At 25.5% G+C, this 13714-nt stretch overlaps 11 protein-coding genes across 11 annotated transcripts, besides 12 other annotated features; 4 read left to right on the top strand and 7 right to left on the bottom strand.

The window, feature by feature from the left end:
* Window positions 1–213: 213 nt before the first annotated feature.
* Window positions 214–326: a microsatellite.
* Window positions 327–1094, bottom strand: EDI_338210 (uncharacterized protein; the record flags this gene model as incomplete). The annotated part of the gene is made up of 1 exon (XM_001735197.1): window positions 327–1094. The coding sequence occupies one exon, from the start codon at window positions 1092–1094 to the stop codon at window positions 327–329; it is 768 nt and encodes a 255-aa protein (XP_001735249.1).
* Window positions 1095–1217: 123 nt separating this feature from the next.
* On the top strand, window positions 1218–2357 carry EDI_338200 (uncharacterized protein; the record flags this gene model as incomplete). Its single annotated transcript, XM_001735196.1, has 1 exon — window positions 1218–2357. One exon carries the CDS (start codon window positions 1218–1220, stop codon window positions 2355–2357), a length of 1140 nt encoding a protein of 379 aa, XP_001735248.1.
* Window positions 2358–2399: 42 nt separating this feature from the next.
* Window positions 2400–4694, bottom strand: EDI_338190 (uncharacterized protein; the record flags this gene model as incomplete). The annotated part of the gene is made up of 1 exon (XM_001735195.1): window positions 2400–4694. One exon carries the CDS (start codon window positions 4692–4694, stop codon window positions 2400–2402), a length of 2295 nt encoding a protein of 764 aa, XP_001735247.1.
* Window positions 3070–3093: a sequence feature (AT_rich).
* A 232-nt stretch (window positions 4695–4926) lies between the features above and the next one.
* EDI_338180 (protein bfr2, putative) lies at window positions 4927–6135 on the bottom strand (the record flags this gene model as incomplete). The annotated part of the gene is made up of 1 exon (XM_001735194.1): window positions 4927–6135. One exon carries the CDS (start codon window positions 6133–6135, stop codon window positions 4927–4929), a length of 1209 nt encoding a protein of 402 aa, XP_001735246.1.
* Window positions 5727–5811: a microsatellite.
* A 37-nt stretch (window positions 6136–6172) lies between the features above and the next one.
* Window positions 6173–6244: a sequence feature (AT_rich).
* On the bottom strand, window positions 6242–6670 carry EDI_338170 (uncharacterized protein; the record flags this gene model as incomplete). Its single annotated transcript, XM_001735193.1, has 1 exon — window positions 6242–6670. One exon carries the CDS (start codon window positions 6668–6670, stop codon window positions 6242–6244), a length of 429 nt encoding a protein of 142 aa, XP_001735245.1.
* A 66-nt stretch (window positions 6671–6736) lies between these two features.
* Window positions 6737–7660, bottom strand: EDI_338160 (uncharacterized protein; the record flags this gene model as incomplete). The annotated part of the gene is made up of 2 exons (XM_001735192.1): window positions 6737–7320; window positions 7366–7660. The coding sequence occupies 2 exons, from the start codon at window positions 7658–7660 to the stop codon at window positions 6737–6739; spliced, it is 879 nt and encodes a 292-aa protein (XP_001735244.1).
* Window positions 7661–7686: 26 nt separating this feature from the next.
* Window positions 7687–7843: a sequence feature (AT_rich).
* EDI_338150 (capsular polysaccharide phosphotransferase sacB, putative) lies at window positions 7838–8857 on the bottom strand (the record flags this gene model as incomplete). The annotated part of the gene is made up of 1 exon (XM_001735191.1): window positions 7838–8857. One exon carries the CDS (start codon window positions 8855–8857, stop codon window positions 7838–7840), a length of 1020 nt encoding a protein of 339 aa, XP_001735243.1.
* Window positions 8023–8043: a sequence feature (AT_rich).
* A 185-nt stretch (window positions 8858–9042) lies between the features above and the next one.
* On the top strand, window positions 9043–9780 carry EDI_338140 (DNA-directed RNA polymerases I, II, and III subunit RPABC1, putative; the record flags this gene model as incomplete). Its single annotated transcript, XM_001735190.1, has 2 exons — window positions 9043–9188; window positions 9312–9780. The coding sequence occupies 2 exons, from the start codon at window positions 9043–9045 to the stop codon at window positions 9778–9780; spliced, it is 615 nt and encodes a 204-aa protein (XP_001735242.1).
* Window positions 9194–9295: a sequence feature (AT_rich).
* Window positions 9781–9899: 119 nt separating the features above from the next.
* Window positions 9900–9964: a sequence feature (AT_rich).
* Window positions 9965–9991: 27 nt separating this feature from the next.
* On the bottom strand, window positions 9992–10501 carry EDI_338130 (uncharacterized protein; the record flags this gene model as incomplete). The annotated part of the gene is made up of 1 exon (XM_001735189.1): window positions 9992–10501. One exon carries the CDS (start codon window positions 10499–10501, stop codon window positions 9992–9994), a length of 510 nt encoding a protein of 169 aa, XP_001735241.1.
* Window positions 10502–10638: 137 nt separating this feature from the next.
* Window positions 10639–10710: a sequence feature (AT_rich).
* Window positions 10711–10781: 71 nt separating this feature from the next.
* Window positions 10782–10955: a microsatellite.
* A 212-nt stretch (window positions 10956–11167) lies between these two features.
* Window positions 11168–12007, top strand: EDI_338120 (uncharacterized protein; the record flags this gene model as incomplete). Its single annotated transcript, XM_001735188.1, has 2 exons — window positions 11168–11785; window positions 11846–12007. 2 exons carry the CDS (start codon window positions 11168–11170, stop codon window positions 12005–12007), a joined length of 780 nt encoding a protein of 259 aa, XP_001735240.1.
* Window positions 11799–11838: a sequence feature (AT_rich).
* A 231-nt stretch (window positions 12008–12238) lies between the features above and the next one.
* Window positions 12239–13258, top strand: EDI_338110 (heat stress transcription factor A-6B, putative; the record flags this gene model as incomplete). The annotated part of the gene is made up of 1 exon (XM_001735187.1): window positions 12239–13258. The coding sequence occupies one exon, from the start codon at window positions 12239–12241 to the stop codon at window positions 13256–13258; it is 1020 nt and encodes a 339-aa protein (XP_001735239.1).
* A 71-nt stretch (window positions 13259–13329) lies between these two features.
* Window positions 13330–13471: a sequence feature (AT_rich).
* The last annotated feature ends 243 nt before the right edge of the window (window positions 13472–13714 follow it).

Here is a 13714-nt window from a genome sequence, read left to right as displayed (position 1 = left end):
TGTATTTTATTATGATATATGAAGAATAAAAGGAGAAGAATTATTTTAAATTAAATGAAGACTTACTTTAATAGTAACTGAAAAAAATTTTTAAGAAAGAAAAACTAAAAAATTTTATGGTTATCAACCTTATCAGATACAGCTATAATATTTCATAATGAAACGCATTAATTTGTAAAATAATAAAAAAAGAGTCCTAATAATTTTAATAAGAAAATAAGTAATAAAAAGAAGAAGTAAAATCGGTTAATAAAGAAAGTGTAAATAATGATATAAATTAATAACAAAAATAGAATCTAATATAAAAATAAAATGATAAAAATCAATCAATCATCTCGTTCAGGAGGAAAAGGAGAATAATTTTTCTTCTTTTCGATAATTTTCTTTTTTAATTCTTTTTTCTTTTTCTTAATTTCTTTTAATTTTTCAGGTTTAGTGTTTTGTTTCTTTGAATATTGAGGAATATAACGAGACCAATCTTCGTTTTTCATATTTTCGTTTTTCATTAATTCTTTTTTAATCATCAATGCTTTGATATTATAAATCGGATGAATATTGTCCATACAATCTTCTACTATTTTTCTAACCATTTTAATACCAGAAGGTGAACCAATTACACTTACTGTTTTACCTTGAATTAAAATAAAACATCCAGTTAATATTTCAATAGCTTTTTGAGTAGCTCCATTAGGACCAACTAAACGTTGTCTTCTTTTAACAAATCGTTCTTTGTTTTTAATCATATTACCAATTTTAATGATGTCACACCAGTATTGATCTTGAAGAACTTTTACTGCTTCTTGTGCTGGAACTCCTCTTGACAATAACTTTAACATATCACGTGCTTTAATAATGATGAATGGGTCCCATGTTTTACGAGTTGTTTTAACTGTCATAATACCTTTAACCAAATCAAGTTCTCCTTTTAAACAAACCTCATCTAGTGCTTTATTTATGACATACCACATCCCTTTTAAATATGCCTCTCGATATTTTGGAAATAAAATAGAAAAACTACTCTCTTCTAATAATCCATTAGGGTTATCCTCTGGTTTAAAATCATTAACTTTCCATAATGGATCATTTGCACTCATGAACCAAGAACTAACTTTTTAAATTCTTTTCTTTTTTTTTTTTAGGGTTTTTAACTAAATTTTTGTTTTTCCTTTTTATTATTTTTAAGAAAAATTATTGAAGTTTTTCATAAAAGTAATCTGATGATGAAAGCAGTTACTCAACTTATTTGGGGAAATGAAGAAGAAGTCCCTAATGAAATTTATAGAAATATTCAGGTTATTCCAAAAGAGGCACAAACATATTTTCCAGTTGTGGTTGATGAAATAAGATTGAAGTATTACAAAGAGACAATGACAACATTATGTTCAAGTAATATCCAAATAGAAGATGACATTTTATTTATTGTTCCTGATCATAAACTTAAACCAAGTGAATTACATCGTATTGAATCGTTTATTGAACATAGTATTCCTTATGTTGAAAGTATTGAGTTAGTTAATATAAATAATGCAGATAACTCATTTTATAATTACTTACTTCCTCTTTATCTCGAAAACAAATTTCATGTTCAATTTGTTATTGATCAACAAAATAAAAGAATTATTTTTCAACAAGAAATGGAATATAGTAAAGAAGATGTTATACAATACATTAATTCTTTAAATGTAAAGCCATTAAAAATTAATTACACATTTAATAATGAACAATTTCATTCATTTGCAATAAATGATTTTATTTTATTTGAGGACTTTAAAACACAACATTCTTTTGAGATACCAATACAACCTTGTTTAACATTTGTATTGAGGAAATACAATTCTTTCATTGAAAGAGAGATGAGAAGGTATTGTGTTGTAGCTCAAAATCCTGAGATGATGAAAGGAAAATATCAATTAGGTGATAGTCATATCACTTGTTATACTATTAATTCTTTAGTAATGGATATGTTCCTTGATGTAATTGAAGGATATTGTGATCAAATAAAAGAAACTACACTTTCTTACTCATTTGATTATAGTTATATTGCTAAATTATGCAAATCATTTAATATACGATATCAAAATGAAACAGTTTCGATTAGGTCTATTAGTTCAAGTGGTTCTAAATCTAAATCTGTTTCAATGATGTACATTGAACAGAGTCAATTTGAAAAATATTTTTTAATTGTTAAAAGAATGGCTGAAGAACATAAAACATATTCTTTAGAGTCTATTCAACTAACAAATGAACAACAAAATTATTTTATTCAAAAAGGTGTTATTTTTGATAAAGAATCACATTTAATTCATTCTTTCTCAAGACAACTTTCTACTGAATTAAGTGCATATGAAAACAAATAATCAATCTAAATGGTTCTTAAAACAAAAAGAAAAAAAATTCATTTAGAATGGATTCATATTCTTAATAAACTTCTTAGTACTCTTAAGTGGGTTTTTAATTACTTTTGGAGTTTCTTTAACAATATCCACAGGTTTATGAGATAGATTTTTTAAATGTTGTGGAAGATTTTGTAAAGGAGTAGCTAAAGAAGTAATAGTAGACATTTTAGGAACAAAATGAGGTACATTTTGTAGGAAATCAGGAATATAATCAGTAAGTTCTTTTGATTCACCATTAACATCCGTTTTAGCTTCAAACATTAATTGAATACATTGTTCAACCATTTGAGGAGTATAAAGGAAGTATTTAGTAGGATTTTGAGTAAATTTAACTTTTTCATAGTTGTTATAGAAAAGAGTGTATGGTTCTGATATTTGTTCTTTTAATACACTTCTTAACTCTTCTTTTAATTGGTCATTATAAACTGAATATCCACTAGATACTGTATGAAGTGCTTGGAAATCTTTATTAAATGAAGTAAAAGCTTTTTTAATTTGTTCACTTTTACTAGGTCTAGCATTTAAAGTTTCATAAATTGGTTGAAGAGAGTCTTTATAATCATGAATAGCATTTTCTTTTTTTGTTGAAAAATCACTTTCTATTTTCTTTTGTAGACTTGTTCCAAATAATTTTTCAAATCCATCTAACATACATACATTCATAATAAATGCGTAATTATTTATTTTAAATATTTTTCCTAATCTTGACTTTTCTTTTGCTGCTCTTGCCTCTATCATTTGACACAAGTTTTGAATACATACATCAACAAACATTCCCACATATCCTTCATCTTCTGTTCCATTACTATTTTGTTTATTTTCTTCTCTATACATTCTACTAATATAACTAGATAGTTGTGGAAGATATTTCTCTAATTTAGAAAGGTAATGCATTGTATCAGCTGCAAGTTGAGATACAGTTCCATCTACTGGAATACTACTCTCTGTCCATGAGAATATTTTATTTAATGTAGAATCTATAAGTACTTCATCTCTAAATTTAATTAATAATGTTTTAACATTTGTATACATTGTATCAAATAATGCATCTACTCTTTTAGTCTGAGAGTCTCTTTTATCTCCTGTTGTATCTTCAACATATAAATCGTCTTCCTCTTCTTCTTCTTTTTTATCACTACCAAATGTAAATGATGACGTTAGAACATTAAATCCTTTTTCTAATGCAATAAATCCTTTTGATTTATTCTTTGGATCTTCATTTATTTTAAGTGCATTAGTGAAATCAGCTTTCATATTTTCATAAACTTCGAGTATATCAAGTAATGGGAAAACAATAAATGGAGTATCCAGTGTTTGTAATGTTGAAGCAAATGATGTGTATAAATCAATAAAAGCAGTGAATGGTTCGTCAGTAGTTCCAACAAAGAATTTATCAAAATCATTTTGAAGAATGTCTTGTTGAAAAATACGTTCGTTTTGAAATAAAGAAAGAACATGCTTCATTGTAGTAATAAATGCATTTTTACCATTAGTATATCCCACTGTATATTCTACAATTTCATCACTTTCAGTTAATAATGGTAAAGTAATCTTTTGAATAACTTCTAACAAATATTCTTTTCTATTTTCAAATATTACAGCAAAAACATCATGGGCATTAGCTCTTAACAATGTCCCAGCTTCAAATATTATTGGCATAGCTTTCTTTAACATTTGAAGATACTCTGTTTCAATGTATGACTCTTTTGATAAGATTTGTGAAACACTTTCTGGTTTACTAATCTCAACAAATAAGTCATTATAAAATACTAGTGTTTTATCATAAACTATTTGTAAATGACTCTTTGTATCTGTTTCATGAGTACTATAAAATTGATACTCTTTTCTATCATTCATAAATTGATAAATTTTAATACAGTCTTGAAGTAAATTAACACATTCATCAAATGTACTTACATTACCAATTCTTTCTTGTATTCCATTATCCAATTTTAACATATCACCAACTTGGTTGATTGAGTCAATAGCATTTTGTAATAACATTTTATCTTTCTTTAATGAATCAATAGTGTTATCTACTTTATTGTTAGTTGCTTCTTCTAATTTATTATTTAACTCATCTATGGTGGTGTGTGCTCCACTGAATAAAGAAGCAATTGAACCAATAGTTTTATCCATCCGACTGACAATTTGTTCTCCTTTTGTAAGTGAGTCAGTAATTAAATCATCCTCTTCAAGTATCTCTGAATTTATTACGCTGGACCTTAACTCAAATTGTTCGTTTAATAGCAATGTGATAATTCGTTGTTGGTCTTTAGACCGTTGGTTCTCTTCCATGTCAAATCGAAGTGTTAAAACAGTTCTCTTGAACTTTTTTTTCTTTTTTCTTTTGTTCTTAAATTAGTAATTCTATTTTTAAATTATTTTCATCAATAAAACTTATCTTTTTTATGAATGAAACTTCAGTTTATGTAATATATAACGAAAAAATTCATTATTTAAAAAAAAACAACAAAAAAGATAAATAACACAAAAAAGAATCAATCAAATATTAAATTATCAATCTGTGTTATTTGAATAAATTCTTAATAAAAATACTTCGATCAACTTCCATTAATTTTTCATTATATTCTACAGGACATTTAAAGTTTTCTAATTTAGGGAATACGATATCTGTGTTAACTCTTTTCTTTTTCTTTTGTATTTGTTTTTTTGTGTTATTCATCATAGGTTGACCTTTTCCAGTTATACCATAATCAACTGCATCTTTAATGAGTTGTTGATAAAAATCTCCATCATCAAATACTTCTGAAGAAGAAGTAAGGTCTTCATTTAAATAAATTTTAGTTCCTCTTAATTGTTGACTTCTTCTAAACAACCTTTCTTGGTCTTTAAGAATGGCATTGACTTGTTGAACAATACCATTTTGAGTAGTAGAGAATTTTGATATATTCATCATTGTTGTTTTTGAATGCCATTTTTCCATGACACTAAGTCGTTGTTCATCTTTCTTTTTATTTACCTTAACTAATTTCTCTTCATCACTATCTGTTGATTTATATTCCCATTGAACTCCCCATTGTTTGTCTATCGTTTCACATAACTCTGTTGTTCTATGGAAAAGATCTTTAAATGTTCTATTTAAATGTTCTAATTCTTCATTAAATCTTTCATTATTTTCTCGTAACATTTTAATATCTTCACTTAATGGTAAACTATTAACATCTCCAAGAATTCCTTGCATCTTAACTCTAATATCTAGTGCAGTATCAAATAATTTAATTTGGTTAGAAACATCTTCTTTTTCAACATCATTTGTTTTCTTTTGTATAGTTTCAACATTTAATGTTTGTTGAATTAATTTATCAGCCTCATCTTCTTCACTTTCTTCTTTATTACTTTCATTATTTTCTTCTCCTTCTTCATCATTACTTTCATCATTTTCTTCTTCTTCACTCATTGAATAATTTTCTTCATTACTTTCATTTTCTTCAGAACTTTCTTTCATTTCTTCACTCATTGAATTACCTTCTTCACTTTCTTCATTTGATTTAGAAAAATTATTGAATGCGTCTTCTTTATTAACGACTTTCCCTTCCCATTTTTTGTCCTCTTTGATCCCTTGTGCTGCTTTAATCTTACCAACTGTTAATGATTCCTTCATTTTGAGCTCTTCATCATTTTCAATCTTTGCCTTGTCAATTTCTTCCTCTCCAAATTCTTTTGGTTGTCCAATAAGCTCATTAATTGCTTTTTCAATTTCTTCTCTTCTTGACATAATTATTGAAATTCTTTTCTAATTCTTTTTTTAACCCTTTTTATTTTTTTGTTTTTCTTTAAAAACAATATAATTAGTTTTGTTATAGTTAATTATAGTTAATTTATTAGAGATAGATTCTGTGTGATGTGATTGGACTGATTTGTGAATGACAAATAGGACAGAGTGGCGTTTTATCGCTTGATGTAAAAACTATAGCCAAACATGCTTTACAAAATAAATGACCACATTGTGTTGTCATTACATTTCGTGTTAATTGAAGACAAATTGGACATTCAATTCCTTCACATTTTTTAGTCACTTCATTTTGATAAGTGAAACTTTCACTTTTATTTTGTTTAGACATACTCGTTACTTTTGGATAAAATTGTCGTGTTTCTTTTTGTAGATGTTGTTCTCTTTTATTAAGACTCAACCTAAAAATTTTTGGTTTCTTTAATTTCTCTTTAATTTCTCTTTGATTGACTAGAACATTTTCTTCAAGATCATCAGAAGTGAGGTCAATCACTTCGTGATTATTATTCTTATTTTCCATTTGTAGATTTCAAGTTCATCTTTTTCTATTTGTATAAAAACATCAATACTTTTGTTTTGTTTATTATTATTTTTTGTCTAATACCTTGGTAATCAATATAGAACTTTGTTCTTCTTGTCTAGAATCTAACATATTTAATAATGATACAGACATTTTTGTTACTTCTTTAATTTCATTTAATTGTTTTATTGTAACATCATCAAGTGTATTTCCTTTCATTTCATTTTCAAGTTCATCATAAGCTATTTGATATTTTTTGATTGCTTCAATGCAATGAGAACGAATAATATTTTTATTTTCTTTTCCACTTTTTGTAGTTTTTTCTTGTGAGGAAGTGTTAATTTTATTTTGAGTGTTTATGTTTGTATTTTCTATTAATACTTTGAAACCCAAATCTTTTTGTGTTGTTTCTTTGGGTTCATGAACGTCGTTTAAAGGTCCTAGAGATAACAGTAAGTGTGATTGTTGAGGAATTGAAATAGAATGAAAAAGAGAAGTTGATGAAAGTTTATCGTCCTCCCAAGGAGCAATGATATGACTCAACTTCCACATTCCTGTCTTTTTAAGTGTGATTGTTCCAGACTCAAAAAATGATGAATGACTTAGAGCATCCAATAATGACTTTTTCCACTTTGAGGGAGATGTTTTAACTAAATTAATGAGAAACTTAAAAATGAATAAAAATAAAAGCAAACATTGTTGTAATGAACCAAAACAATACCAGTGATCAACAATCCACCAATAAATATCTTTCTTTAGTGAGAAATAAACACGAGGAGCATTAACAATAGAAAGAGAATACAAAATTGAACGACATAATAATTGCCATGAAATAACTTTTTTATTATCTTTTTTATCTAACCCCATAGATTTAATTCCAGATTGACAAAAAGGACAAAAACATAATTTTAAATGATAATCTCCTATTTCTTCTGGTGTACTATCTATTTCATTAAATATTGGTGATTCTCTATTAGGAATATCTTGCATAAAAAGAAAATAAAATTGATAGTTTCTTTTTAAAATAAAGAAATAAAAAGTAAAAACAAAAGTAGAAAAATTAAAATTTATGAAAGATAACTTTTTAATTTCTGTCTTATTATTTCTATTAAATCTATTAAAGATACTATTGATTTATTCATAAGAAAATAAAATTTATATAAATTATTAAAACTTTTCAAATGGACAAGGACGAGGTAAAATTTCTGAATACCTTTGATATAAATAATCGATTTCTTGATCAGCGTTTGGTTCATTTGCAATAGCATCATTAAGACAAATACAATAATAATTTTTTGTTGCAATTCTATCCATTGTTTGAGAATTTAATGTATGATTTCCTCCCCACCAACTAAAATAAAAATTATTTTTTTGTTTAACATATTCTCCTTTATGTTGTTCAACAATTGTTGCTGCATGAAGAAATGAAATAACAATATCATTTGCTTTTCTAAATTTATTTTCTCTTGATTCAGTATAATTCTCTATCCAAATTTCTTCCATTTCATTTAATGTATTTGTTAACATAAAATAACAATGATGTGCAGGATATGGATGTTTAATAACTTCTCCATTTTTAAATTTTTGATTAACAAGTGTATTAGTATGACTAACTGATCTATGCCAAATTGATCTTTTTTCTCCTTCAATATTTGGTGCTACAAATCCATTATGATAAACTCTTAATTTTGAATCTTTTGAAATAAAAAATTCTGGTTTAAGAGGTTTACCTAGTATCATATCATCATTTAAATATAAAATACATTTACTAATCCCAGGTATATGATGAATATAACTCTCAATAACATTACTGTCAAATGTTGGTAAGATTGATTGATTCATAATATCTCTATGAGAAATAAGAATAAGTTGTGGGTTTGATTCTTTTCCCTTTTCAATATCAAGATATTCAGGTATTTCACCATCAGTTACAAGAAATATTCTATTGATCCATGGTGCATATTCAATAATAGATCTTAATCCAAATCTTATTGTTCCATAGTCTTTGTATAATCCACCTATTTTAGTTCTTCCATATTTACTCATTTCTTCTAAGTGATGAGGTGAAGTTCCATTTACCCATAAAAATACTGCATCAGCTTTTCCATCACATATTCTTTCAAATGCACTTTCTAATGCATGTCCATTTTCAATTAATGATATGAAAAAAATGAATAATATTATCATATGATGTTCTTTCTATTAACAAGAATTTCTTCTTAAGGGGTGATATCTTTTCATTTTAATCACTAAACAATGACAAGTGACAATTCTGAATCATCTTTTTCATAATTGACATTTACTATTTCTTCAATTAGGAAACCCTAAAAATTTCAAAAAAACTAAAAAAAAAAGAACTAAAGGGTAATTAAATGGAGAACGTAACTCATATCTATAGAGCATGGAAAACAGTATTAGAAATGCTTAGAGATAGAGGATATATTACAAGTGAAGAAGATCATAATACAACACTCGAAGGATTTAAAGAACGATTTTATAAAGGAGGGGAAGGAGTAGAGTTTGTTTATTTTATTTTTTTTTTTTAAAGAATTAAAAAAATTTAAACACTTAAATATTAAATAAAAATGATAAAAGAAGATATGATTTAAAAGAAATTAAAAAATTGATAACTCACGAATAGTCATAAAGAATTAACTATAAAAGTGGTAAAAGAAAATGATGCAACTGATGGTATTATTGTTTTTTTTGCAGAAGGAGTTTCATTAAAGACAGATGTTTTAGGAAAATATTTAACAGAAGTTGAATCAGAACATGTTAAACGTGCTATTATTGTTTATAGAGGAAAACTTTCATCACCAGTTAAACAAATGATGGAACAACCAAGAGAAGTAAAATGGGAAGCATTACTTGAAGATGAATTAATTGTTAATGTTACTCATCATGTTCTTGTTCCACAACATATTCTTTTAAGTCCTGAAGAAAAACAAGAATTATTAAAGAAATATCAAGTTAAAGAATCACAACTTCCTCGATTATTAACATCTGATCCAATTAGTAAATATTATGGATTTCAACGTGGTGATGTTGTTAAAATTATCCGTAAAAGTGAAACTGCAGGAAGATACGTAACATATCGTGCTGTCTTTTAAATGGATTGAATTATTAAACACTCTAGATTCATTGTTTTTCTCTTTAGTATTTCAAAAGAATTTGTTAATTATTAAATTTATTCTTTTCAAAAAAAATGGGTATTTCTTTAAAGAAGACCAAAAAAAAATAAGAGATAAAAAAAAATATTACCATATAAAAAAGAATTCATTAATAAAAAAAAAAGAGATCTTAGATACACAAGACAAAACATTAATGTTGTTCTTCTGAACCTGTTTTATTCAATACACTTATAAGTTTTTGTTTTGTTGAGTCATCAATAGTAGTTTCTATAGTTTGATGGAAATTTAATTTGTGAGGAGTAATAGCTCTTTTTCTCTTTGGAGAAGTTGATTGTTGAGGTAATTTAGCAGATAATTCTGGTTCTAGTTGAGCATATCCAGGAGTTGCTGGAGACATTCTTGGAGATGTACGTGTAATTGGAGTCATTCTTCTTAATGGTGTAAATGCACGTTCTCTATTAACACATTCTTCCATTTTATTTGATGATTGTGATGGCATTTCTATTGTTGGAGGGAGAGGAATTTTATATACTTTAAATTTATCAACTGCATCTTTTACTGTTTGAGGTTCATCTATAGCTGCAGTAGCAATTTGTGTTAATTGTTTAATTAATTCTTGATTTAAGAGGGTTGTAAATTTATTAGTAGTAATAATTTCTGCAGTTTGGTTTTCTTGATTAACAACAAAAGTAAATGCCATAGTTTTTGGGTTATTAAGAATTTCTGTATGCTAAAGATATGTTAGTTTTATTTTATATTTATTGAAAGTATTTCATTTTACATTGAAACTACAAAAGTGAACAATTTTTCTTTCTTATCAAATTGAAAGTATTTCACTATTATTTAAATTATTCTTTTAAAATATATTTCTTTTATTGTAAAATAAAATACTTTTTATTTATTATAATACAAACAAGAAACATACAATACCATTACAAAGTATAGTAGAAATAGCTGGAACATTAGGTTTCATTGTTGAATTAATGTATTGTCTATTGTTTTTTTTAAGTTATTTTTTAATTTATTTTATTTTTTATTATTAATTATAGCTCTTTTATCATTCTTTTTACTCTTCTTTTTCTTTTTTTATTTCATCATCCCATTTTTCTTATTCTATTTGCCACGTATTATCTTTTTTTTTTTTGTTCCATTTTCAGAATATCTTTTTCATGTAATTTTAAGTTTCATTTGATTAACTCAAATCACTTTGTTTCATATTTTTTTGATCTTCGAAAAATAAAAATATAATTGAACAGATTATGTTTTTTTTTTGATCTTGTTCATTAGATTATAATTTTTGTAATATCTATTTTTAAATTAGAAACAAAGCATAGATAAGAAGGATCTGTACAATCATTTATATTTAATGAGTAGTGAAATAGTTAAAGGGACACCACATCAATCTTCAGAAGAACCAAAAACTAATAAGGATATTCAGGATATAGTAGATATTTGTATTCAACCAAAACCCCTTCCAGAAGATGTTAAAGCACGATGTGATTTAGTTAATTGGATATATGCAATTACTGAGAGATATAAATTAGATAAGATTATTGCTTTAGATGCTATAATACTTTTTGATAATGTACTTAATAAATTAACTATTTCAAGAGATTTGATTATGATGTGCAGTTTCATTGTTGTTTCTGAAAATAAAATCACATTAACTCCTATACAATTATTTCAAATTTGTCATAATAGATTTACGTCAAATGAAATCAAGAGTGTTTGTAATTCAATTAAAAAATATTTTTCTTGTCTTCATCAATCTGGAAATCCAATTGATTTTTGTGTATCATATTGTTCATTATTTGTTCAATATAATAATTCATCTATATTTGTTGGTGATTGTGTTAAAAGAAATGCAGAGTTAATGATTATTTTAATTACTTTTCTTCCAAGATTCAGTATGTTTGATTTCAAGTTATTAGCATCTTCTTGTGTTTATTTCTTTCTAAAAGAATTTATTCCAATATTTCAATTCGTTTGTACTATTCTTTTATAATTAATGATTTATTATTATAAAATATTTATTTTCTTATAGAACCCATGTTTAATATTTGGAGAAACTTTCACTGAACAAAGAATACAATCTTCAATCAATTCTTATAGAATGGATTTGAAAGAAAACTTAAATTTATTTAGACGTTTTCAGTATTTTGATAGAACTTATAGAGAAGTTCAAACTTATCTTAAGTTAATTTAATTCTTGATCAATGACTCAATTATTTGTATGATTTCTTTTTAATACCATTCTTATTTTTATTGAACAATAATGTCAATGAAAATGATTCTTAAGGATGTAAGATGGAAATTATATTAAACGAAACGAAAAGATTTATTTTAAGGAAAAAATAATTAAATACATTTATATTGAAACAAGTACTGGATAATGGTATCTAATCCATTCTGAGAAAGAAACTAAGAATGTTTAAACATGGAGAATAAAGATAATCATATCAGTGGATTTCCACAAGAATTCTCTCCATTTCTAGTCAAATTATTTGAGATGTTAAATGATAAAGAATCAAAAAATATAGTTGAATATAATAAGGAGAATCATGGATTCTGTTTGTATAACAAACAATTGTTTATTGATTATATTTTACCAAAACACTTTCCAAATGTTAAACAAGAAAGTTTTATTAGACAATTAAATGGATACGACTTTCATAAAAAAGTTATTAATGGACAAGATTGTTTTGTTCATGAATCATTTGACCCAACAGATTTCTCTTGTATTAAAACAATCAAAAGAAAAAAAGTTAAACGACAAAGAAAAGGAAATGAATATAAGCCAATGAAAAATAATAGTGAAGTCTTTAAAATATCACCAAGTTCTCTTGAGCAAGCTGAAGGATTACTCCCATCTCTTTCTTCTTCATTAACACGAGATTCAAAAACATTGTTTATTGAGAGAAGATATTTGAATAATAGTAAAGGACGAGGTTCAGCAATTGATGCTCTAAAAAGAAAAATCATGAACAAAAACAAAGAAGAAGAGAAAGAAAAAGTACAACAATTGAGTGAAAATAAAGAAATTGTAATAAAAGAAATTAACAACAAAAGCAGTACTTGTTCTAATGATGATAAAACTATTGATATGGAACAAAAAACAGAAATAGATGATTGTGATAAACTATCAAATTCAAGTGTTCAGAAACAAATTCAAACAACAACACCTATAATATTTGATGATTTAGTATATGAATATACTTCACAAGAAGTTGAGGTGAACAAAACATTAAAGGCACTTCAAGAATCAATTAATTCATTAGAAAAAGCATTTATAACTTTACAACAGAATCAAAATACAATTTATGAAGAAGTTCAAAGTTTATCAAGTGTATTAACAACACTTCTTTCTATTTTCAGTTTGTCTGACCAATCAATACCACAACTCCCAAAAACAGATCAAAAAGAATTAGAAAAAGAACTTGAATCTGAGACTCAATAAACAATTGGAATGACTATGTTTTTCTTTGAAGAATAATCATGTTTAAAACGGAAATGAACAAAGAAAACTGCTTTATAATAAAATCTTTTGAATTAAATAAAAGATAATTTATGTTTAATCTAATGTTTCTCTTTTATTAACAAAATGATTAAAATAAATAAAGAAAACTTAACTATTTACATTTATTTTATTATAAAACAACAAATTATTTAAGTATTGATAACTATGTTGTTTTCATTAGCTATTTAGAATAATTCAACAACAATATAAACATAATACATAAATATTCTTAAATGAAATTTAGCACTAAGTAATAATTTACTATTTAAATACATTGGATTTACTAAAATGTTATAACATCTTTCTATATCCTTCTTTATTTGTAACATTAATCAACAAATATGTTTATTTAAATGAACTTTATGAAACTGAGTTACTTTTATTATTTTATGAATA

This window comes from Entamoeba dispar, genomic scaffold (assembly GCF_000209125.1).
Source record: "Entamoeba dispar SAW760 scf_1105229458975 genomic scaffold, whole genome shotgun sequence".
NCBI lineage: Eukaryota > Evosea > Mastigamoebida > Endamoebidae > Entamoeba > Entamoeba dispar.
The sequence above is the reverse complement of the archived record's forward strand: the minus strand, read 5'-3'. Positions and strand labels throughout refer to the sequence as shown.